Source organism: Meleagris gallopavo, chromosome 1, assembly GCF_000146605.3.
Source record: "Meleagris gallopavo isolate NT-WF06-2002-E0010 breed Aviagen turkey brand Nicholas breeding stock chromosome 1, Turkey_5.1, whole genome shotgun sequence".
NCBI classification, from domain to species: domain Eukaryota; kingdom Metazoa; phylum Chordata; class Aves; order Galliformes; family Phasianidae; genus Meleagris; species Meleagris gallopavo.
The window spans coordinates 107140626-107165033 of record NC_015011.2 but is presented as its reverse complement, the minus strand read 5'-3'; the positions used below and the strand labels follow the sequence as shown (position 1 = coordinate 107165033).

At 42.5% G+C, this 24408-nt stretch overlaps 2 protein-coding genes across 8 annotated transcripts in view; both read right to left on the bottom strand.

Moving 5' to 3' along the window:
• The window catches only part of LOC104909292 (EF-hand domain-containing family member C2-like), a 90337-nt gene extending 87692 nt beyond the window's left edge, over positions 1 to 2645 (bottom strand). Inside the window, exon 1 of the mRNA XM_031556421.1 lies at positions 2558 to 2645. Coding sequence (XP_031412281.1) covers positions 2558 to 2645 — 88 coding nt within the window. The remainder of the gene's footprint in view (positions 1 to 2557) is intronic.
• Positions 2646 to 3319: 674 nt separating this feature from the next.
• NDP (norrin cystine knot growth factor NDP) lies at positions 3320 to 22994 on the bottom strand. Of its 7 annotated transcripts, XM_010724054.3 has the most exons (5): positions 22920 to 22994; positions 22682 to 22821; positions 21649 to 21784; positions 11226 to 11580; positions 4084 to 4311 (listed from the first exon to the last, which is right to left on the bottom strand). In XM_010724054.3, the coding sequence occupies exons 4-5, from the start codon at positions 11397 to 11399 to the stop codon at positions 4084 to 4086; spliced, it is 402 nt and encodes a 133-aa protein (XP_010722356.1). In that variant the 5' UTR covers positions 11400 to 11580; positions 21649 to 21784; positions 22682 to 22821; positions 22920 to 22994. The 7 variants fall into 7 exon arrangements, with proteins under 7 accessions (XP_031412816.1, XP_010722356.1, XP_031412811.1 ...); XM_031556951.1 differs by lacking the exon at positions 22920 to 22994 and having other exon boundaries at positions 22682 to 22911; XM_010724064.3 differs by lacking the exons at positions 22682 to 22821; positions 22920 to 22994 and adding an exon at positions 19582 to 19643 and having other exon boundaries at positions 21649 to 22078.
• Between the last annotated feature and the right edge of the window lie 1414 nt (positions 22995 to 24408).

The following is a 24408-nucleotide window of genomic DNA, read 5'->3' as shown; positions in this document are numbered from 1 at the left end:
GACTCTATCCTATTTCTTTTGAACCATAAATAATGATTTTGACCCTGACTTGATAGACTCATCATTTGGATTTTCAACCAGCTTATTTGTAGATACATAAGATAGCGAGTTGGCTGGGCGCCTACTTTCCCGTACCTGTTAGATATAATGCACTCTATCTTAGAAGGCTGTCAGTGACTTATACCCTGGATTACTTCCTTCTCTTTCCTTTCCCTTTTCCTTTTCTTTTCCTTGCCTTGCCTTCCCGTGCTTTGCCTCCCCTTCCCTTTCCTTTTTCACTTCTCTCTCTCTTATTTTTTTTTCCTACAGCCTAATGGCATTTGGATTTTTCAGAAATATTTATGGGTCAAGTTAGAGGAAAAATTCCTTCCTAAGCAGACCTCAGTTTCCTGAAGGATTTAATCCCATTTCAGATAAGTTTAGTTTAAAATCTTTCACTTTCTTTAAGCATGTAGGACTAGACACTGAAAAACAGCTCACTCACAGGAGGAAGACCAAGGGAATTGCTTTTCTTGCATCAGATCCTAAGTCCCGGAGCATTGCTGTGTTTGTACGAGTCCCGATCACAGTCTACACATTTTTACCTGATAAGGGCCACAAGAAGGTGGTCAGGCTTGAGATCTCTTCTCTAGCAGAAGTGCTCCAAGCTCAGAGGGCAAAGTGAAGTGTAAATAGAATTATTGGGTACATCACAAGAAAACAGTTATTAAGTTTTATGATTTATATAAAGTCTTATATATATGTAGATAATGTTTTTGAATCTATGCAGCTTTAAGTACTAAAGCAGACCTACTGAAACTGGGGGCAGAATACTTACAATATGCAAGGTTGTGGGCTCGTTTACTCTGTCAAATCACAAATTATTTCTGATAGATACAACACACAGAATCACAGAATCACAGAATCACAGAATGGCCAGGGTCGGAAGGGATCTCAACACAGTTGCTTTATAAGACTTTTCCTGCAAGGAAAGGACACTAGCAAAGGTCCAGCATTTCTCTTGTGGTCTCCATGAGTACCATCAATCCAGTTGAAATGTAACACCACCACTGCTGGGTTGGGTGGCTTTCAAGAGCCATCCAAGTTGGGCTCAAAAACTTCATCAAGAGAACAGAGGGCATAGGAATCAGAAGTCTACATCATATCTCGAGTAAACTGCAGGAACCACACAACTGAACCAGCATTTGTGTGAGGCAAAATAGTACCTGAGGGTGAGGCACAGCTGAGGGAGAAGATTACCATTTGAGTCTCAGGGAGGGAATGCTTTAGCAAAGCATGCTGCCCCATAGAATTATCTGGACAACTTCCTGCTCAAAATCAACACAATTTAAGATGCACAGACACTGTAGTCAGACTTGTAAAACAGAGCTTAAGTATCTAGTGTGGGGCTGATACGTTTCCAAGCACCGTTTAGACTCTTTCTCACCATGAGGCAAATCCTGTAGTTTGTACCTGAAGACTCCTTTTCTTTTTTTTCAAATATCCCTTTTGATTTTTGCCATGAGCAACCATGTGTGCCTTGTTCAACACTTCTTTGCCTTTTTTAAGTATAAAAAGTATCAAAATATGGTTTTATAGTGGACTTCTGGTATTTAGTTTTGAAGATTATCCCCACCTTTTCTTAAGCGTTAATATGAAGATTGCCCGACAAAGCCAAGAGAAGAACTTGAAGTTTGATTCATTGTTTAATAACCATTTCTAGCTATTTATGGACATATTTGCCTTATGACTTCTGGTTTCTGTTATATTCCTTCTGTGAATCTATTTGATTCAATAGTTAAATTAGGTTATGTGAAATCCACTTCACCTTTGTGTCTGGCAACAGGCTGTGATCACAAGGCAATGATTTCATTAGAGGAATCAAGCAAAAGTGGAAGGAATGTAGGGTGTGAGAGGGGGGAAAAAAAACATTTGTTGAAACACAAATAATTTCTGGGAAACCTATTTGAGCAATTATAACTTTTGCACTGTGACAGTGAAGGGATGTGAAAATAAATACCAGCTGGGTTCTTCTTTCACTATAAATATTTCCTTTTTTCCCTAAATTCTCATTCCTTAGATAGTTGTGTAGCACTGCTTGTGTGCTTAGATCACGCAAGATTTTGGTGCAGTTATTTGTGAGCAAAGGCATTGCTGAAGTTTCAGATAATTACTGAAAATTCCTCCACATAATTAATAGTAGAGATTGGTGCTTTTTTGGATGCTGGAAATTGAAAGAGAGTAGAAAATGCACATAATTTTTCATATAAAGTAATCTGGTAATAATGCTTGGCTCATTCTCCCACCTCTCACCCTTTGATGTTCAAACTATGTATCACATGTGAGAATGACAGACAGCGTTGAAACAATCATTGGTGTCTGATGAGCTCACTAGGGCTCATCATGCATGTATTTGAAATTTTAATCTGAGCCCCTTGGCTTCTAACTTCTTGATACACCTGTTTGTTTGCCTGCAGCTCTATGATGTTGAAAACTGCCCACCTCCAAGCCATCTCTAGAAGACAGAGTTCTTTCCATGCACTACAAAGCTCTCTGCAACAAGTGTCTGCAGAAGTACTTGACCCTACTTCTGACTGACCACCACCCTCCTCCAGGATCTGGCTCACAAGGCTGGTATCTGTTCCCCATGTTCCCTCGTATGCCATGTATACCCACCATAAGAAGGGAGTGGAAGAGGAATTTGGTTTTGCCCTACCAGCCCCAGTAATCCCTGAGCAGAACACAGGGCAGCTGCTCTCCCTGGTAGCCTTTGGGAATCTCTTTCTTCATCATTTACTGCAAACAGACAGGATGGTGCTGGACAGATGGAGCAAATCCTGGGCTTGGACAAGACTTCCTGTCCTTGCCAGAGGGCCTCCAACAGACATTGCTGTGCAGGGAAACAACTCCAAGAAGGAACTGAGCATGCCAGTGCTGCCGAGGAGTAGAAACTGCTCCGAAATTGAATCCTTACACAGCAAGGATGCTCCTGACATCTCCATGATTTCTATCCAAAGAATGGCTCATCCAGATGTAGGTGGACATATGGCCCAGCCATGAGCTGTGGCATTCCCCAGTGGTTGCCATCTGGGTGATGAGTCCACCAGGACCCCAGCTGGCAGATCTTTAAATAAATTGAAACTTGAAACACAACCTCTGTGGTCCACTGGGGTTCAAACTCTGCCTTAAATCTTATATGGGCACATCCATGTGACTTTCCCAACTATCTTTAAAAGGAATAAATGATACTCGGTGGTCTGTAGATGAAAATAAGTCCTAGATTTGGTCATTATTTCAGTAGCTCTGGGTCTGTACATCAACAGATTAAGAAAAGACTCCATTTAGTACGCATCATTTTATTTCTTGTTTAGTTTTTAGTGTTTGAATAATGTTTTTTGTGACAGATGTAATGTGTCACATTTACATGCTTTTAGAGGGGAATAATGCCTTATGACCTTACACTTCTCAAGAGTCCCTCAACCACTCAACTGTGAAGCTGTATACTGCAAATAATCACTTCAGCTGGCGCTGGGTAATCCCAGAGGTACATTTTGTATTAGATTCACTTTTCAGTGATTTATTTGTAATTTCTGCTAAACCACAGTTAAAGCTATCTAGCACTTGGCTGATAGATCAGCAATGGGTAGCCCTTAACAATGACACAGTTTGTATGAAGGCTGATGTAGCCTGAAGTCTGAGAATACAGACAAGTGAAGATGTTGTATGTGAGAACCAATGCCCATCATCTGTCTGGAAGCTGGCTTCCAGTGCACAGTGCTGCTGCCCCTCCAGCCTTCTATGTTGAGCTGTTACTGCTCGGGGCCCAAGGTAAATCACAAGCTGAGCCTGAAAAAGGAGAAACTGGCAAAAATATCCTTTCAGCAAAAAAGAAAGGCTGCTTAAAAACAAGTCCACGTGCTTTTGCCGTTGCCACAGATTGGTACCAGAACCATTCAGGCCCCAGGAGATATTCCTCATTATCTCTCAGCTCCATCCGTCCCAGTTAGTTGTGTCCTGGGATTGTCGGCCTCATCTTCAGTCACTTCTTGGGAGCCCTCTCCAGCAGCAGCATCCCAGTCCTGCAGCACTGCAGCAGGCGCGTCCCTAGGAGTTGCACTCCTCGCAGTGGCAGGAGAGGATGTAGCGGTATGTGGCAGTGAGCCTCATGCCACCTGAGCAGCGCAGCCGCATGGCCTTCAGCTTAGAGGTCTGGGGCCGGCAGCAGTGGCAAGTGGAGCGGAAAGGCTGCTTTAGGACAGTGCTGAAGGACACCATTGGCTCTGAGCGCGATGTCTGGCTGCAACGTCCTTCACAGCGAGCCAGCAGCACCATCTGTGAAGGAAGAGAGATGGGTAAGGAATGTCCTTCCAGTCTGGCTGACCTGTCATCACCGACCACATCTCTCCATCCATGGCACCCCCACCCATCCCTCTGCAGTACACTTTATCCAAGAGAACTGAGCAGGTAATGAGGGCAGAGAAAAATGGAGTCCTTCCTATTGTCCCAGACACCATTACTAGCAGCAAACAAAGGGCCTGGTTCTTTGACAGCTGACCTTGGGCTCAAAAGATTTGCAGCCAGCCCTGTTTTCCAGGCACAGTGACTGCAAGTATGGCTTGCTGGCCTTGGGTTTATGGCAGCCAAGCCCTTAAATCCTCAGCCAGCCTAGCGCTTTGGTTGGGTATTTTCCAGTGTTTTGAGTTTATGTGCTAGTGATCAGCAGAACTGGTCATCAGGATCAGTAAACTTCTCAATTGCTTAGAAATATAAACATATAAATTAGAAATATAAAGAAGCTCAGTTTATTGCTTCTAGAGAATTATGCTTCTGGCACTGTCTTCTGCACAGATCGCTTTGAGCATGTATTTGCAATTGTATGCATAAATGTATTCTTGCATCAGTTGTATGTGTGTAAAATGCATTGCATAACATAAGGCAGTGAAAACATAGACAAGCATGAACTGCTTGCAAAGCATGGGGGTTCCTTAGTAAGATCTTCTGAAAGCCAACTAGGCTCCATGATTCTTCTCCTGGATGCACCAGCTGAGCTATTACCAGAATAGGTCAACTTGCACAATTAGAGGTGCTAAAGAATGAAATCCCATGGGAAGTCCACTGCTTCTGTTCCCAAAAATCCCTTGTTGATAAGTGGAGATGGCTGCAGTCTCCAAAGCGCCTCATAAAACATGGAAAGGACCTTCTAAAAATGAGATGATCATCTGGTTAGAAGCAGCTATTACCACCTTGTAGAGCTAAGTTTAGTACAATTTTAAGCAAATTGTTATTAACCAGTACAGATTTTAAACTAACTTTTTGTATCAGACAAGCAAGGGCAAATGTGATGGAGATGATAATGTATGCACCAAAAAAGTTGTAAGTTTATCCTATAACCAAAGAAGAAAATTATCATATTTTGACCATACTGTACACATCTCATGACTTTTCCAATCAATCCAGAAGGACAACTATAGATGTGATGGCAAATATTTTGCAACATTAAACACTTCTAGTATTCTTTCACTTCACACTCTCAACTGGACACAAATCATACAAGTAGGTATATCAAATGTTTAATTATCAGAAGCACTCTTCTTTAGATAGAGTCATGTGGAAAGGCGAAAGGAAGAGAGAATATTCATGGTATCGAGTACTGCCAGCATTAATGGTGTCCTTGGAAAGAGCACCGGTTGTCAGTAATGAATGTACTTTGCACAGTACTTAAAAATGTCTCTTCCAAGAGTACTTGCATGATAAAGTATTACTTCAAAATGTGTTAACATGTTAACAACTACACTTCCAGTCAACAGAAGGAAGGTGCCTTCATGAGCTGATGATCTGGGCTTGCAACGAAGCATCTTCCACCTTGGTTTTCTTGTTGGCTCTTCGATACATTTGCCATCTTTCATAATTCCAAGCATGAATTTATTGTTTGCTTTCCTTTGACCATAGAATCATTGAATCAGTTGAGTTAGAAGAGACCTTTAAAGGTCATCTAGTCCAACTCCCCAGTGTTGCCTATTCAAAACCAATTCACTCATTTGCTAGCAGTAATACGACGGGAAGGAAGTTTCTGTTGAGCCACACACCAGCTTTAGATGTATTGGCAACTTTAAGCTCCTTACTATCAGCATGTTTAGTGTAAATAAGAGGGAAAAGGAAAGTTATCTGGGCTAGTGCCCAGAAGAAAATCCACTTTTGCCCCCTGGAAGACAAAACTCCCTTCCCACAGCAACAGGCAAGCAGCTGGAGAAGGGCAACATGCCTTTCCCACAAAGGAAATACAGAAGACAGGACATGTAAAACAATTAGTTCCCTTCCATTTTTCTTGACAGCTCTCAGTAGCTGTCCACTTTGACCAGTTCATCAGATTGTGAGCTCTGTCACAGACTTCCCAAGCATTTGGCTGATATGGAGGCTGAGGAGGAATCCGACTGCAGCCTGCAGTCACATAGAAGAGAGTTATAAAGACAATGCAGAATAACTGCATTATTCCTCAGGAGTGGCAATAAGGGATATAAAATGGCCACCAGCTGCTTTCTGGGAGCTTCAGAGGACTTCCAGAGTCCCCTCCATCCAACACTTCTATAATTCTGTGATTTTAGCCCATATGTGATGTTGCTACATGATGGAGGTTACTTCAAATGGTTGATGCTTCTGGAGCTGGAATGATTAGTCACTTCTGGCACATTTCTCCTCAGGATTTTTCATGCCACACAGCTGTGCTCCTGTATCAGCAGGTACTTCCAGAAACACCAGAAAAAAAAATAACAGCCCTCAAGGACTATAGAAGAGTTGCAGAAGTTTAATTATAGGGTAGAATCTCTGTCTCAAGCTTCCTAGTGCAAAGACAATCAATATTTCTTCATTATGCAACTGCATTTCTATTTGCTTAGCAACCTTTGTCTTTAAAAACATGTTTCATTCTGTGGAGATGATAATTTTAATCTAAAACTTTGCTGGCTACCTAGCTCTTCAGAAGAGTATGGTTAGTATTAAGACTGCGTAAAATAGAATTATATACCTCTAAGATAATCTGAGATCATCTAGTCCAACTATCCACCTACCACGAATATTGCCCAGTATACCATATCCCTCAGTGGCACACCCACATGTTTCTTGAACACTTTAAGGCACAGTGATTCCATCACCTTTATGGGCAGCCTGTGGCAGCAAAGTTTCACAGAGTTGGTCTTATATTTTATTTTTGGATTATAGTGTACATTTTTTGAAATGGCACTACACCAAGCATATCAAGTCAAGCTTGCAGGAGAAATCAATTCAGATTTTCCATTTTGATGGCTTTCTAAACTTCTAAACTAACCTGAAACCCTCAGCATAATATAACCCCCTCCTCATAAATCCCAAAGAGCACCAGCAGATTTTGGCAGGTGTGCAAATGAGTTAGAAATAGCATCTACTTTAAAAGCTTTGCTTTGCCATTTAATCAATAGCACCAGCTGTTTATTACATCGCATACTATAGTGCAATAGAGATTATCGCCTAAATTATTAGTAATGATATGATGGCATGGCACAGTAATACAGTAAGTGTATATATAGTAAAAATGTGTGGGTATTTTATAACCTGATATCCATGCCTCCTGGCTCCCCTGCTCCCCCGCGCATAGTAGCCTGTTCATGTCACCTTGTGATGCTATTCACGGAAGTATAGAGCAATGCTAGGCAAGAGCAGTGGGGGTCCTGCGTGCTTGTTTGAGCAGCTAGTAGAGTATGGTTTTTTTCCACTTCAAGTCAGTAATCTCATATCCATCTGACAGCTACAGAACAACCACATTCTGGAAATTTAGAAGTTTTTAACTGGTTTGTTACTTTTGGTATTAGTAGCCCCATTTTCTACACTCTTCAACAATGTGTTGAGGCCTAAGCGGATGTGCTGAATGCATGAGCAAAGACTTGCATACAGCTTTCATGGCCTGGCTGCAAGCAGAAATGGCAATCTTCAAGAGCTACCTCCTGAGCAAATGCATTCCAATGTTTGCTAAACTTTTGTACACCTGATACTTGTCTCTCTGGCCCAGATTCTTTACCGCTAAGCTATCAGCATGCCTCTGGTACATCTGGAGGAAGCACTTGTGACAGCTGATACCATAATTTATGAGGATCTGATTGAGATTGCAAGGCATTGGGGAAATGGCCTCAAGTTGCACCAGGGGAGGTTTAGGTTGGATATCAGGAAGAACTTCTTTACAGAAGGGGTTGTTAAGCACTGCAAGAGGCTCCCCAAGGAGGTAATTGAGTCACCACTCCTGGATGTGTTTAAAAAACATTTGGATGTGGTGCTCAGGGGCATGATTTAGTGGTGGGCTGTTAGGGTAGTATGGTTAGGTTGTGGTTGGACTTGATGATCTTGAAGGTCTTTTCCAATCTGAGCAATTCTATGATTCAGTCCAACACATCAAAGGCTAGTGACAGAGGTCAGACAAACTCCAATACAGTCAGAAAAGTCAGTACCTCATGAGCTGGCACACTTATTTCTTTCAATTCAAAGGAAAACAAGCTTTACAGGAGCACATCACCTTCTTTCATCCCTCCTTTGTTTTGTCTATACACTCTGTTACTATAATGTTACTTTTCCAAAAGCTTTGGAAACCTATTTTCTACATCTGCTTGACATCACAAGCAAGAGGAATTTTAATGGTTAAATTAGACCTGGGTAACTTTTCCAAATGTAACAAAACTACTTTTTATGTGGGTATAACTGGCAGCCTCTCCACAGAAAAATATGGTAAATGTAATCCTTGTTTAACCAAGATGGACAGCAAAAGTAATACATCTTGCAATTTCTGAAGTCATTTTTAACTTCTGTAATTCTGTGCTTTTCTTCTTTTGAATTACCACTAAGAGGGAAAATGCACAGAGTGAAAAAAGATGGCTTGGTGAAACCAATGCATCACTCCAAAAAAGGGCAAAATCTCTGACAGAAATTCAGTCCTAGATCCAAAATGGAAACACAGTGGAAACAAGAAGTACTGCAATTCTCATAGCTACTCCAGCAGAACCTTCCTTTTTTTTTGACTTGTTTACGTTTTATCACAGTATATACGGGAGCAGACATCACATCTAATTTTCATTAGCAAGTCTAATATTGATCTGTGTTTATATGCTAGATCCAGAACAGAAGCCATCTGTTTATCAGAATGATTCAGATCCCTGAGACCTTAACAAAGAAAGAGCTGAACTTGACAAACGGAGAGGTAACAATATTTTCAAACATGATTTCCTTTAAAGGCCTCATTTAAAAAAAAGTCACGGACATTTCTGCAGTTAGTTACAGCTGTTTATGTCAACAGCTTTTTATATCAAAGCTCTGTTTTAAAAGAATATGCTTTTCATCAGATTGCTTTCCTTGTTCTCCTTTCCATCATTCCCAGTTTATATGCTTGATTATTTTTCTCAGCCCATAGAAACAATAAGAAAACAAGTTGGTGGTGGGATTCTTTCCTTATTTCCTTCCCTCCTTCCTTCCCTTCCTTCCTTCTTGCCTCTCATTCTTTCTTCAGAAAGCCAATGTTCTGTGTGATGCCTGTAGCAGCAAGGTCTCCACAAGAGGAGACTGGAATATGGGAGCCTTTGGCCCTGGTCTGGAGAAGCCTCATCCCTCTTGCTCCAGGGCTGAATGGCCAGAAGTGAGGCTACGATCCATTGTGCTCATCCTCTTGTTGGAAGCAGTGTGCTGGGGCAGTTATAATTTCGGTAATGCTGGATACTTTCCATATGGGAGGAAAATCTAGTATGGGCTAAAATCAGAAAAAAAAAAACCCTCTTCTGAATCACAAGTAATATATGCTTTTGTTGTTTGAATTCAAGAGCAGTAGGATAAAAACCTCTGATCTCATGCTGCTGTGGATCAGAAGTAAATATTTACATAGCATGTAAGGCAGCACTGGTATGAAACCAATGTTAAGGAGACTCAAGCTTGGCTGTCCCACTTGCCCATTTTGGAAGCTGTCAGCTTCTTCAGCAAGCAGAGGGAGAGCAAGACATGCAGATTATTCATATAACCATAGAATCATAGATTGGGTTGGAGGGACCATAAAGTCCACCTTGCCACAATCCCCTGCTATGAGCAGGGCTGCCACCCACCAGACCAGGCTGCAAAGGACCCATTCATCCTGACCTTGAGCAACTCCAGGATGGTGCCCAGCCTCTGCAACAGCCTCTCTCCGCAGCCCTTGAGCATTAAGCTGGGTTGATTTTCTTCTCTCTGTGCTTTATTTTACACTTTCTGTCCTGCTGCTGCTAGTGGTATTACCTTATCCCCATGCTGAACCTGAGAAGCAAATAATTCATTCTATGTACAAAGACATCCAGGTGGTGAAAGAGTCAGCCAACATGGCTCCTCTTGACTCACAAATGCTCCCAGGTTCACTGTGGATGGGCTTTGCTCCTATACCGCAGCCAGCCTTTCTTCCCTAAAACCCCCACTAACTGCTCTGTCACACATCCCAGCTGGTACAAGTGCTGGCATGGACTGCCGTCCCTCTTCATTAACTCAAGGAACTGGGTGTGTGAGGTAGATCTCTTTCTGAGGAACAGTAGAATGGCCAATGTGAAGACCGCATATATACTGTCTTAGTTTGTTTGAAGCAAATGATGACAAGATAAATGGGACCAGCAGGGATTTTTGCATTGTTTCTCCCAATTCTTTTTCTCTGTGCAATGAAATAAATGACTGTAGGCTACATATGTGGACTCCCAGACTTCTTTGACATTACATTTTTCAGGCTTGAAATCTCAAAGGAAGGCTCCAAATAAAAGTTCATTTATTGGAGGGGCTAACTGGGATAGAATCACAGAATGGTTTGCATTGGAAGGGAGCTCAAAGCCCACCTATCCCAACCCCTGCCATGGGCAGGGCTGCACCCCACCAGCTCAGGCTGCCCAGAGCCCCATCCAACCCAGCTTTGAGTGCTTCCAGGGATGGGGCATCACACCTTCTCCACAGTAAACTACTCTTCTGAACTCACTCATCTCCTTGGTGTTGGCAGCTGAGTCCTGAGAGTGCTACTTTGAATCACCTCATTTACTGCATGTTAATCTGACCATCACCATGTATTTCTCCTTCTGAAGAAGAAAGAATCAAAGACTTCCTCTCCAGCTGATGCGTACACTCAGATGCCTCTACCTCTGTGTATATCTGTGATTGGATTGCAGGAATTTATACAGAGGAACTCACACAAAATGACTTATTTTAACACTTCTCCTGCAGGGGAGCAGAGCCCTTACCTTTGAGCTGCACTTGTACAAGGGATGGCTGATGGAGTCCACATAGTGATGCCTCATGCAGCGGCTGGGATCGGTGTCAATCATAAAGGAACTATCTGGTTTGCTGTCCGTGTCTCCCATCATTGCCAGGAGAGAGAGCATGGAAATTGAAGCTGCGAGTACATGACTTCCCATTGTTGAGGAACTTTGCTGTGATAACAGCAGAGGGAGGTAGAGGATTAAAAAAACACCAAATACTGTGAGCCAGTTCCTCTCCAGGAAAGTGAAAAGTCTGGTTTAAGTCTCTTAGTTGTCATTCTTCCTCTGGAGTTAGAGTTTGCTGAGATTGTAATCCATCAGAGAATCTCCCGCATAGCTGGAATAAAAACACCATAAATCACGATCCTGACCAAAAACAGCTCTGAAGAAAAACAGACATAAATAATAATAAGGCTCATAGGATTTTTGCTTGCCAAAATACACTCTCTGAGGGAGCATCATTCCCGCAATAGGTATGGCACGCGACATTAGGAAGGAGATGTGTTACTTTAAGCATTTCTGCATCATTTTTTTTATCATGGAGAACCTTTTAACATTTCATATTACAAGTGTTACAGCACCCATCTTGTTCACTCAGCAGTGTCCCTATTGGGCTCCCCTCAAAACTGGTGATGGATAACACATCAGAACGGGAAGGACTGCATATTCAGTTGATGTGTCAAAAAGCATGCTTAGAGGCAGGGTCAGGCTGCCTTCTGCCTTACCAAAGGGAATTTCCCAGGCAGTAAATGGAGAGGAGGGAGACAGGTGAGGCTTCTGTAGGGATAAGGGACACAACTGGATCATGACTGGGCACAAGCAGTGCAGTCTCTGTTAATTAAAGAGTAGGATCTTAAAAACACATAGTATTCCATAATATCCAAGTGCATTCCAGCTGTCAAGTGGGGAAAAGATAGATCTGCAGGTGGAGTCACACAGATTGCCATTCAGTCATCTGGGTTTGTAGCATGTTGGAGACCAGGAGAGATCCCTCAAAACCTGGCTTGAAACAACACTGAAAAGCCCTTCAGGGGAACATCTCCCTGGACTGCCCATGGCTGTAGTCTTAAACGGGTGATTTAACTTTGCTTTTACTACACGGAGCTACAGCGTGGAAGAACTGTGAATTATACTGCTGGAGTAAAGAGCAGTTTTCAGTACAACTTAAAGCTCAAGGCATTTCAGAAAACTATGACAAAAAAGTTCACTGCTCATTTAGAAATGCTCCCCGAAGCTTCTTGCATATTTAAAGAAATGCCATGTGCCCTTTAATGCCTTGCACAAGACTCATTCAAAACAGCTTTGTGCTTTGCTCACAATACTCTAAGATGACAGATACTCATCTCTTGAACATCCTGAAATGGCAAGACCTCCCCACCAGAGTGTTCAATTATTTGTATACTGCGAGCTCGCTCCAGTCCTTTTGCAAGAGGAACACATAGAAGCAGTAAACACTTCCAGAGCTTGTCCAAGCTGGGAGTCAGGACTTGTCAGGCAAGATCTCATGCTGGGAAGAAATGTACGTAATTAGGGATGATCTGTGTGTTAGACATTTATGAAAGCCTTTTTTGGGTTCGAACTATTGTTCATGTGCCTAAATAGAAAAGGAAAATTTATGTGACTGTATTTAACTAACAATATAATTTTTTTCCCAGCATCTGATGTATGACCCGCTTAGGTCATACTTCTTAGCCATAGAAGTCATAGAAGTCTTTTCTGTAAGCAAATGTCTTACAGTAGATGTGGCTCTGAAAAAAATACTATGTCTTTTCAGTACAAGGAGCTTAAGCAACGCTAAACAAGAATCTCAGATACATTTGTGCACACTCTCCGTCATCTCAACAAATATTCCTCCAAACATTTCAGCAAGACAAGAGGGAAATCTCTCTGTCATGGGAGCTGGGACAGAGCCCTCCACAGAAGCAAGACTGTGGTTCACAGAGATGTTGTCCAAGCATTAGCTAACAGGAGGAGTGATGCACTCTTTTTTGTGTTTAACCTTTTACCTACTTTCCCATTCTTTCTAAAGAGGCTGACCAAAACACTGCTTGGCAAGGTCTCTCTCCAGCATAGTTAACCAGTATTACACACCCAGCAATTCCTTCTCTGTCCAAGAAAATTTACTTGATATTGGATGGTCTCATCTCATTTACTGCTATATCCAGGGATCCCCATTTCCCACTCTCTCTGTCCCACTGTTTTTCCTCTATCTTTTTACGGTTTTGATCAGTATGATTTAATACAGTGAAAGAAATCTGGTCCTGGCTCGGTTTTCAAAGGCTTATCTCTCTAGTTTACTTCAGGAAATAATTGAATGACACAGAGTCTGCCTCACAAAAACACTGTGAGAAAGTTGAGAAGAAGGAGGGGAAAATGTGAGAAAAGGAAAGCGTCTGTACCTTCTTTAGGATAAGCACAGCACAAAATCTGCACAAAAAGTCTTAGCAGACTCACAGCCTTTTAAAATTTCCCTGACACTTTCCTGGCAAAGAAATGAAGTGTAACTTGGTAATAAAACTCCAATAGAACACAAGCAGAGTGTTATATTTGTTAGTAAAAAGAGACCATCTTTCTGTCTTTTGTGACCCATCTTTCGTGAAAAACTGTGATTTGTTGCTGATGGACATACTGGCAAAATGAGCGTGTTGGAATTGATGATGGGACTGCAGACAACACTGGGATATTTGCACCTCCAATATCTACTGTCATGCCTATGTGAGGTATACACATACATTTCTCAAGTACATAAACCATATACTATTGAGCTATGTAGAAAAATATATATATCCCACTGGAATATTTGGACATACAGAAGTTAGTGTGGATTTGGACCAGAGGTAAAACATTTTTTAGATTGGTTCTAAAAGGTCTAAATATTTTCACTCAGATACATCACCATGGCATGACATTCCCACTTCCAGCTAAAACTGTGCAATGGAATATCATTTCAAATTAGCACTCAGATTTTATTTTATTTAAAACAAAACAAAACAAAACATTCTTTTTTGAAACACTGTCTGAAATTATAAAATACTACACATTACGCGGCATCAGGAATTACATCTGTCTGTCCATCTGTCTCAAAGCAGAAGTACACCTTTAATCATTGTTATAGATGCACTTAAAGATGATATTTTGTGTTCTACATCATTTGGAACATACCACTTTTTTGGTCAAAGTCAACATATTCAGATCAATTTTTTTAAAAAAAATTTTATTTGAGCTGCCTTTCTCCTACTTTCTTCTTACCTGAAAAACTGTGGTGAGCAGTCAATCTGCCAAGCTAAGAAAGAGGAAGGTGAAATGCTTCTGTTCTACAGCATCCCATAAAGAAGAAGATGCAGTGGTGACTACATATTCCTAGGATGAAAATTGGCTACGAAAAATATTTGGCCAAAGAATGAATGAAAATAACTGCTTTCCATTCTTTCAGAATTCACTGACTTGAGCATTATGTGTTGCTAATAATAGGCTTACAAGTGCACTTTCCCTAAAACTGCTTTTTCGGAACTCATAGGGACATACCATGCTAAATTACAGCTGTCATTCAAAACTGCTACAACTGTTATCTAAAAAGTGAAGGGAAAAATGGAAGCCATCCCAAAGCCAGATGATGCAAACATTCAATCTAAGACTGCACCACACATGAATATTGGGGCAGAGTTAAGGTTATTTTAACAAATTTGTGTTATCATTACCTGTTCTTTGAATGCTTGAAATAAAGATTTTTTTAATCACAGTCTCAATATAATTTAAATAGCAGAGGAAGTTAAGATTTTTGGTTTGCTCTAGAATCAAAATAAAAATTCCATCATCTGGAATTATTTAGTCAGTTGCTTTGAGAGAACATAAACAGAAATTCTCCTTTGCTATGTATCTTGGAAAAAATCAAGAAATGAGGAATTCTCCAAAGATCTATTGGATCTGCTCAGCTTTTACCCTGGAATATAGGAAGGGAGCAATGGAAAACCTCATTTCTGGTGTACTTCCATTTAGCTGTTCCCTGCTTATGAGCCTGTGAATTAGGCATGCACGTATATTCAGCTTGGCCTTCATTTGCAGAGTATTTTTTGTTCTTGGTACTCCTGCTTTATGATGATGATGCAGTTCAATTCAGTCAATGTCTTTCATGTTCCAGAGGCTGCCAAAATCCAGTTGGAGCAGCAGTGTGTATATATAACTAAGCCCGGCCTTGCGTGTTGTGCATATTTAGTAAACACAATTACTTGGAACCTGCCATGTGGTTCCCTCATTCTCAATTAGTTATGTAAACTGAAAAGTTATAAACCACTCAGTTTCTCCAAAATCCAGCCCTAAAAAACTGTTACTAAATGTGTGTGTTTGTGTTTAGATTACTGCTGCTGTTCTGAGAAAAAAGCTGCAGAGATCTTTATGAGGGCAAAGTGGATTTTCTGATAACTTTGTCATACCTGGAAAAAATTAGATCAGAAGAATTGATATTTGGGGCATTTGCACTCTGCTAAGATCTGAACTGGAATTGTGCTGTGTGGTTGTCAGCAGGGCAAGGGAAGTGGTTGTACATCTCTGCCCTCATGAGGTCCCACCTGGAGTACTGAGCGCAGGCCTGAGGTCCCCAGTACAAGAAGGAGTGGATCTGTTGGAGTGGGTCCAGAGGGTACGAAGATGCTTGGAGGGCTGGAGCACCTCTCCTGTGAAGAAAGGTTGGGCTTGTTCAGCCTAAAGAAGAGAAGGCTCCAGGAAGACTTCACTGTGGCCTTCCAGTACTTACTTACATGGGCCTAGAGGAGAACTGGGGAGGGAGTATCTGTCAGGGTATGTAGTGCTAGGAAAAGGCATGATGGCGTTAATTGAAAAGAAGGTGCATTCAGATTAGACATCAGGCAGAAATCCTTTACCCAGAGAGTGATGAGGTCTTGGCACAGGCTGTCCAGAGAAGCTGTGAGTGCCCCATCCCTGGAGGCATTCTGAGTCAGGTTCCATGAGGCTTTGGGCAGCCTGATCTAGTGAGGGTTGTCCCTCGCTGTGGCAGAAGAGTTGGAGCTGGATGGTCTTTAAGGTCCCTTCCAACCCGAACCATTCTATGATTCTACTGTTAGGATTTGTTCTGCAGAGTTAAGCTCTCCACTGCCATGAAAAGGGCCATGAAAATAGATAGAGATGGGAGGCGGGGATGAGCAACCAGTGTGCAGCAGCCACATTACATGATCTGCTCCCAGGCCTCCTCCAGGCTCCACAGCATTTTGATGGCTTCCAGGCAATGTCACCTTCCACACTTTGCCCAGGAACTGCTCGAGTAACATCATTGTGGGACAAAATCACAGAGGTCATCATTTGAGCAATTTAATAGACCAGTTTATCTCATAGTAGAGACAACCTAACATGCTCTGCCTGATCCTGCTTGCTGTCAGCTCAGAGATTTTATAAGATCCTGTGTATGCTTTAGTTTTGTTAATAAATATGCTTTTCTTCTCATTGTGTTATTTTACTGCAGCCATTTTTTGCCAATGAGGTAGTTGGCCTGCCATATGTGCACTCAAAATACTTTTGTATTTTGTGACCATTGCATTGTTAGAGAAATATTTCCATGCAACACTCAGACAGATTTCTTCCCTCCATTTTGCCACAGAGGTGGCAAAGGGGTTATGCAGTGACCATTAGGACATAGGACTGGGAGCCCTTGAACAAGCCACAGGGATGTGTGTGCCCACAACATAAAAGCAGTGCAGCTCAGTGAAATTCAAGAAGAAAAGACCTGGAGATTCCTGGCTACCAGCATGAGAACGGTAGGAAGAAACAAAAAGGAAAATAGAATAAATCACAGAATCATAGAGCAACTTAGGAGGGGAACTCGAAGTCCATTCAGTTGCAACACCCCTGCTATGGGCAGGGTTGCCACCCACGAGGTCAGGCTGCCCAGGGCCCCATTCAACCTGGCCTTGAACATCTCCAGGGATGGGTCATACATAACAGGCTCTTAAGAAGGGGCTTGAGCCTCTTTATCTGGATGTCCACAAAAAGGAAGCACATATTCTGGTCTTACTGAGGGCTGCTTTGCTCTATGGCCTGCCAGCCAGCAGTTGCAGAGCACTGTCCCACAAAACCCAAGAAGAAAAAATGGACACTAGCTCTGGACAGCTAGAAATGTTAGACACACTAGTGGAAAAACACCTACATTTCATTTTCTGCTCTGAGGTTTTGCTAAATTTTTAGTATTTCTGAAGAAAAATACCTGTGCTGGTAAGCAGACTGAAAAAGAAAATGAAATAGGAAAACCATGGTAATTCATAAGAAAAAATGGTCACTAACTGCAGCATATGCAAAGGAAGAACTCATGGCTGCTGATGGCCCTGGAGCAGGGAGCTCTGGTGGCTGCTCTGCAGGGCCCCACAAGTGGGGGCACAGTGGGGGGACCAGGAGAACGAGATGGAACAATTCTGGCTGAACAGCACTCGAGCAAGCCAAGTTTCACTCCCCTTTTGAAGTCTCCAAGTGTGTTTTCAGTCCTCCAGGTAGCTGAGAGGGGGGAGTGCTACCAGTGCTGCTGGGCAGTTGAAATAACAACGTCTAGGGGGTGCTGCGGGCTGGCGCCCAGCCAGCAGACAGGCAGGGACAAAAATGGAGAAAGGTTTTTAATACACTTGCAAAGAATAGCTACTAGTAGACAAAAGAGGGCTTGTATTTTTATTCTTTCTTTTTGCTGTCTGTAGGAAACTTTAAATAGATCGATTAGAGGCATGCATAGGATCTGTCTCTAATGAGCCCCAGAGCAGTCAGAACTGTTTAATGGCAAGGTGATGCCAGCTTTGGACTCTTTATTCAATCTTGTGTCTTACAGAGCAGTCCTGATCATCAATTGGAGATGGAAACAGGGAGGAATCCAGCTTTGCACTTGCTCATCCTAACAGTACTGAATGGCGTTGCCCCTCAGGTTCAGAGCCAAGCTATATTCAGAAAGCCCCCATCTCTCCCAGCAGGAAACCAGCAGGTTGGAGCTGCTGGGCACATGCAAATATTCCCAGCTGAGCATTAGCTATAGGATCTGCTTCAGTAATTAGCTCTGTGTTAGTCTTATGACCCAACATAAGTTAAAATGACTCTTGGCCAAATTACAAGTTGCTGAGAGGTCTAGGGCATTTGGGCATGTGTTCTCTTACCTGTTGGAGCGTGCTACAAAACAGCGGATGTTTCTGGTTTCCTGGCTTTTATTATACTGCTTGTCTGATGATTAGAGATTACTTTAATGCATTTACTGAAGAGCCGTAGTTATCACTAGATGCAGGAATGAGTTTCTCATTCTTTAACATTAAGCAAAGACATCCCTGCCACCAGGATGAACAGTGTGCTATGCAGCTGGAGATAGCCCATGACTGAAAGAAATATTCTCTGTAGCAAAATCCTCTCTTCTTTTATAGACAGGCGAAATTCAGACTAACATCCATGCACCTCAATTAATTACAGAACCTAAGCATTTGGCTCATGGTAGCAATTTTATGTCATCTAACAGCATTCCCCTAGGTCCCACTCTCTTTGAGCTGTGCTGCTATGACAGTAATGCGATTGTCACTGCCATGGTATGCTTAACCTTTGCCAAACCAGAGTGGAGGCATTAACTCAGATCTTCAACTCACATGTCTTAAAGGGCAATGTAACCTGTGCTGCCTCCTCTGCTGAACCGACGTCTGCAGCCCCGTAACAATCAGCATGAAAATGTGACAAGCGTGAGCCATAACAGTGATTGATGCAGGTAGAAGAATAACAAAGAGAAGCTGAAGAACAGCAATGCAGTGAAATTCCTGGGTGCGCTGTCTCCATGGCATCAGCAGCCAAATGTTGGGATGCCAGAAGAAAGGCTGGAATTGCCCATGGTAGGAGGGATCTCTGTGAAATTCGCACAGTGAAATTCCAACAAAGGGGACAAGAACTGTTGGTGTCTGAAAGTGGTAGTGCCACTGCTACCCGGGTAATCGTCTGAATTAGATTATGTGAAAAAAGAAGGAATATATAGACCGCCAGCTGCTCAAAGGCTTACCACAACCTTGCTTTTATTGTTCAGCTAAGTTAGAGGTGGGGCATCAGAAGGATTCCATGCATACCACTGCTGAGAAATTTTAATATGTTCCACACTGACACATATAAAAAGGAAATAACAGCTGATCATATCCAACAGAGACAGCAGCATCTCTTCGTATGCCTGCAAAGAAGTGTGGGCAAAGTGGGGTGCTCTTGGTCAGAGGCAGACAGCTGAGCTAACCCAGCAGCAATCCAGCATTTCTATTGCCAACAGGCTTGCATGAGGGCTGTTCAGCAAGAAACAGGGAAAGAGCAGGAAAAAGGTGAAGTGGGCACGGCTACTCACCCCTATCCCAAGATACCAGGGTGTGGGGAAGGGCAAGGAGTGGAGTTGCTGCATGCTGAACACTGATGAAAAGAAACACGTGGTTACACAACCCACAATGATCCAATGGAACAAGATATCACAAGGGCAAAAGTTGAGCAGGGCTCAGCAAAAGGACTCAATATATATGGGAGGGTTGCAGTCTGAAGGGTTTTATTTTTAAAGAGTTTTGGGAAGGGCTGTAAGCTCTCAGGACTCTAAGAGCTCAGTTGATGGGGCTAGGGAAAAATCCTCCATGGCAGCAAGTTCCCCTGTTGCTGTGTGCCCCAGGGTCTCTGTGCTCTGCTTTGATGCAGCCGCTTCCAGCAATGCTCAAGAGGTGATTACTCAAATAACAGGGCACTGTACCGCAGGCTCATGTAGCGAAACTTTTTCAAACCTCAGAGAGGCAAGTGCCTCCTGGTACTCAGCAGGACATTGGAGGCAGAGGAACTTGTTCTATCTGTAATAGTAGTTGGTAGTTGTAATTACAATAGTATCGTTTGGGAGAAATGGGATCTTTTTAAAATTCTACTTTCCGTTAAACAAATGATCTTCCAGACTTGTTGCAAAAACGTGTGTCTCAGTGACTTCACCCAAGCTTTGCAACATAGGTCTTCAGCTCCCTCCAAAGTTCAAGAACAATCTTGGTCACTTCCTAGTGCATCTGGCAGCAGACGCATCGGAAAGGGAAATGGGGAATGAATTCAATTCCACAAGGGCTCCTTGTCAAAAAAGTCACTGTGGGAATCAACATCAGCCTGCAAGAAGGTGGTTCACCTCCCGACCACCCTGGCAAAAGATACTACAGCACTGGCAACTCAAACAAGCAAGAGCATATATGGGCTGCCTAAGCCTCTATGGCACGTTATGGGTTGTTCTGTTGGGGTCAATAGCTGTTGCTGAGAACAGCCACAGTTTGGTGGCTGCCTGGGGTATTGCTACAGCTAACTCTACACAAGGCTGTCTGTAACAAGACTGTAATTAGAATAAGCAGAGGTAAGCCTCTAATTATATCCCTTAACTAAATTAAATTTCTTCCTATTTTGTAAGTTGGAAACATCTTCTATTCCTTCCCCATTTGCTTGTTACTGGAAAATCTTACAGTATATTTTTATAAAACCAGTATTACAAATCAGATTGCATTGCTCCAGCATGAATAACATCAAGGTACAAGTCACATTGGTAACCTCTGATTCAAGCTGGTAAGTAATTACTCACTAAATAGTTCTATTTAAGTCAAGGGAATTATTCATGTGCATAACTGCTCACAGATATGAATAAGGTCTCACAGTCTGGGCAAAACTGAGCATCATTAGCAATTCAACAGGAAAAAAAAAAAAGATCCTAAAACATAGATTTTCTTTGGAGGAAGGACAAATAACCACAGCACTGTGATTATTGTATCCACATTCACTAACCTGCACCAGACATACGGGTTGTTCTAGTAGGAAATAATTTTACAGCGAGAAACTGATTTGGAATGAGTGTGTATCCACTGCTGGTTTTAAATAAGCATTTCATAAAATCATAGAATACTCCAAGTTGGAAAGTACCCGTAAGGATCTTAAGTATGGAGTCCTCACCTCCCAGTGACTATGACAGTGACTAGGACGGAGTCACTAAACCCTAGAAACTATAATGTTTAGCAATGAAAGATTGTTCTTTCATCTCTAAAGAGCTGCAGAAACTTTAGCAAATCACTTGTCGTGCCATCAGTCAGAGGTAGAAACAAATAGGATGTATTATGGGGATACTGTGGGAGAAATTTAAATCAGCTTTAAGGGTAGGATAAGAAATCTGCTTGACAGTCACAGAGGAGTCAGTGCACACACACTGCCTTGCAAAATCATATCTGTCACAAGAAAAATATCACCTCAAACACACATTCAGTTTGAGTCACTCTACTGACGCTGGAACATTTAGCTAATGCAGCACAAACAACTGAGTCTGCTCCTCACATTGCTTGTCTTTGTTACTCAGGTTTTGTTGTTTTGTTTTTGCTACTGAACCCATCAATCTGAACTTTTAAAGGTTGAATTCTCTTACCTGAGTCTCAGCAGAGAGATGGGGCTTTCCTCCTCAGCGGGGTTCTCTCAGGGCACTATCCACTCCAGAGGACTGTACTTACACTGCTCTACTGCTTTATCTCTTGGCTCATAACAGCAAAACTCTTCCTTTCTCCCTGAGAGGCAGAAAACAGCCATGCTCGTCCCCTGACACCGCTGCACAGCGACTCGATGCCCCGGCATGCCGGGATTTCGAGGTGCCGAGAGCCTCCCCCTCCCGCAGCGGGCGGCCGGGGGTCCCGAGCAGCATCCTCCCACCCCAGCGACCGCCCGCCCGGCCACACGCACGGCGCGTCGTGCCGAGGGTGGGCTACCTACTAAATATACCCTGCGGGGCTACGGCAAAGGCAAACGCCACGGCTTCTCTCATAGGCTTCAGCCAATCAAGGATAGGTATGAAACCTAACCGAATCCGTAGCCAGTGCTGTCCAGTCTGTAGTAAAGCTTCCCAGAAGTTTGGATAAATAACAACGTGCAAATTAAGGGTGCTCCCATGGAGCGTGACACACAAAGCTAGAAATAAATATTGCCTGTTGTTTTGAATTATTCAGAGTGCTCCAGCAGATGACTGGCAAGAGAAGGTTGTGCATAAGTAGCAGTAAAAGTGAACAGCTCGGTTTTAAAGTAGCAGGCTTGCCTGCATCCATAACTCCCTACTACAATGGGACAAAGCCAGTGATGGCAATAGCAACAATTGGGGCAGCACCCAGCTCGTTCATTCACTCCAAGCCATACAGTGACAGCCAGTGCAGAGGTGCAAACAGGAACCCGGCACACTCACAAAAGTAGAAGTTTAAGCAAGTTGCTCAGACTGTGCTACCTCTCTGCTTGCTTACATCTTTCAGGCAGAAGACAGATCTAAAGACAGGATTAGGAGACAGGTACTAGAGCTGTGCCCAGTTTACGGTATCACATTTTAATTAAAAGCCAGCACACAGAGAACATGTGTTTGTCAGATTAAGTGCTAAGTTTAAGCCCATGAAACACTGGAGGAAATTTATTTGTGCACTTACCTTCAGCAAATGCTCCTTCCTTCCTTCCCTTCACTCCTCAGAGAGCTAAAAAGAGGTCCTGTTGCTTCCAAATGCTTTTGTTCTGCTGTCCCTCTGTCACATGGTTTGCCTTTTATATTTGCAACACACAAAAGTTAGGGCTGTTTAAGAGAGAGGGAGAGAGAGGGAGAGAGAATGTCAAATGGAAAAGTGCCATTGCAGTCATATATCAATCAGGGCAGCGGCAGCAGCAGCTCACTGGCAAATGGGAATTCCGCAGAAATGCAAAGCTCTTGTTATCTGAGAAATCACAAAACGCCACCAGCCAAGCTCCCCTCTGCAGGGACTTCTTGTTATTGGCAAGCCAGGGAATAGAAGGAAACGTAGGCTTTTGTTGTTGTTGTTACTGTTTCAGATCTGGAGATATGTATGCAAGGGCACATGTAAGACAGCGGAATACAAGTCCTGAATAAAATTCCATTCTAAATAAATGCACTGTGTACAAGACAAAGTAAACCACAGTGCAGTGAGGTAATTAGAGCTAAGAAAATAATCTGAAAATAATAATTAAAAATTTTTGTATGTATTTGCACTTGGAAAATATCCATAGGGAAACTGCTTTTTCACTGAGTTACTCATTAATCTCCTTTTTATCCTGAGAATTATTTTTTAGATTTTATGTGAACTGTGATTGATCTCAGATATCCTAAATTCAAGCTGTGCTGCTTTACTGCAATTGGTCGCCTAAATCATCTGACATTCTCGGGCTTCCCAATTGTGTAAGCAGACAAGCATTTTCTGTATCAGTATTTGTGTGCAAATCTGCAATTCAGGTGCTTCAAATGATCAGCCCCAAATTCTGAAATTTCTCTCAATAGATCTTCATATGCTCTCAAAGGCTGAGATATTTAAGATGTCTAGCTAACATTCCTTCTTTTCTATCCTCCGTAGATTGTCAACGTTTGAAAATGGTTTCCTTCAAACCTTTTACACAAATATTGTCTTTTATGCAAAAATGAATGCTCTGGAAGGCTGAAGGCAGACTCCATCCAGTGGAGAAACCTACTTACAACGTGAGCATCCCAAACATGTTTGTCTTTGCATGGCTCTGGATGCACTAAACCTCTTTTTGACTCCCACAGTGGAGCATGTTTTCCTTCCCTTTTGGAGTGCCCCCTAGTCGTCCCGAGGCACTAGGGAGCACAAGGAAGAGCAGACCTTATCTGGTTAATTAAAAAATAGGCGACATAGCTGGCCATTCACAAGCTGGATCTGTTCAGAGGCACTGGCCAGCAGATGGACGGGGTCCTGTGTCGATTGTGTTTGAACTCTAAAGGAAAGTTGGTATTTGATGGATGATGTTATTAACTAAATGTCTTATGTAGTATTAGATCAAAGAACAGATGGAAATTATGCCTTAAAAATAGAATAATCTAAAAGGGGAATGGCTTGTAGATGAGTAAGCATCATGGAAACAATAAAGAAGACATTCTTTGGCTTGCCTTGCTGCAGAGCCAGGTTTGACTAACAGGATAAAAAATTGATCCACTTAGGACTCACATCCTTAGGACATGAGTTTTCCTGAACATTTTCCCCTTGTATTCAGTACTTGTTTTGCCTTTTTAGTCAACCCTGGGCTTCTCTCACTTACCATGTCTGTACGGGCTCTCTGCCTCTTTTGTTGTGGATACCCAGTGTGGACGATGACTGAGCTCAGCATCATCTTCACTCACTTGGAGCAGCAGGCT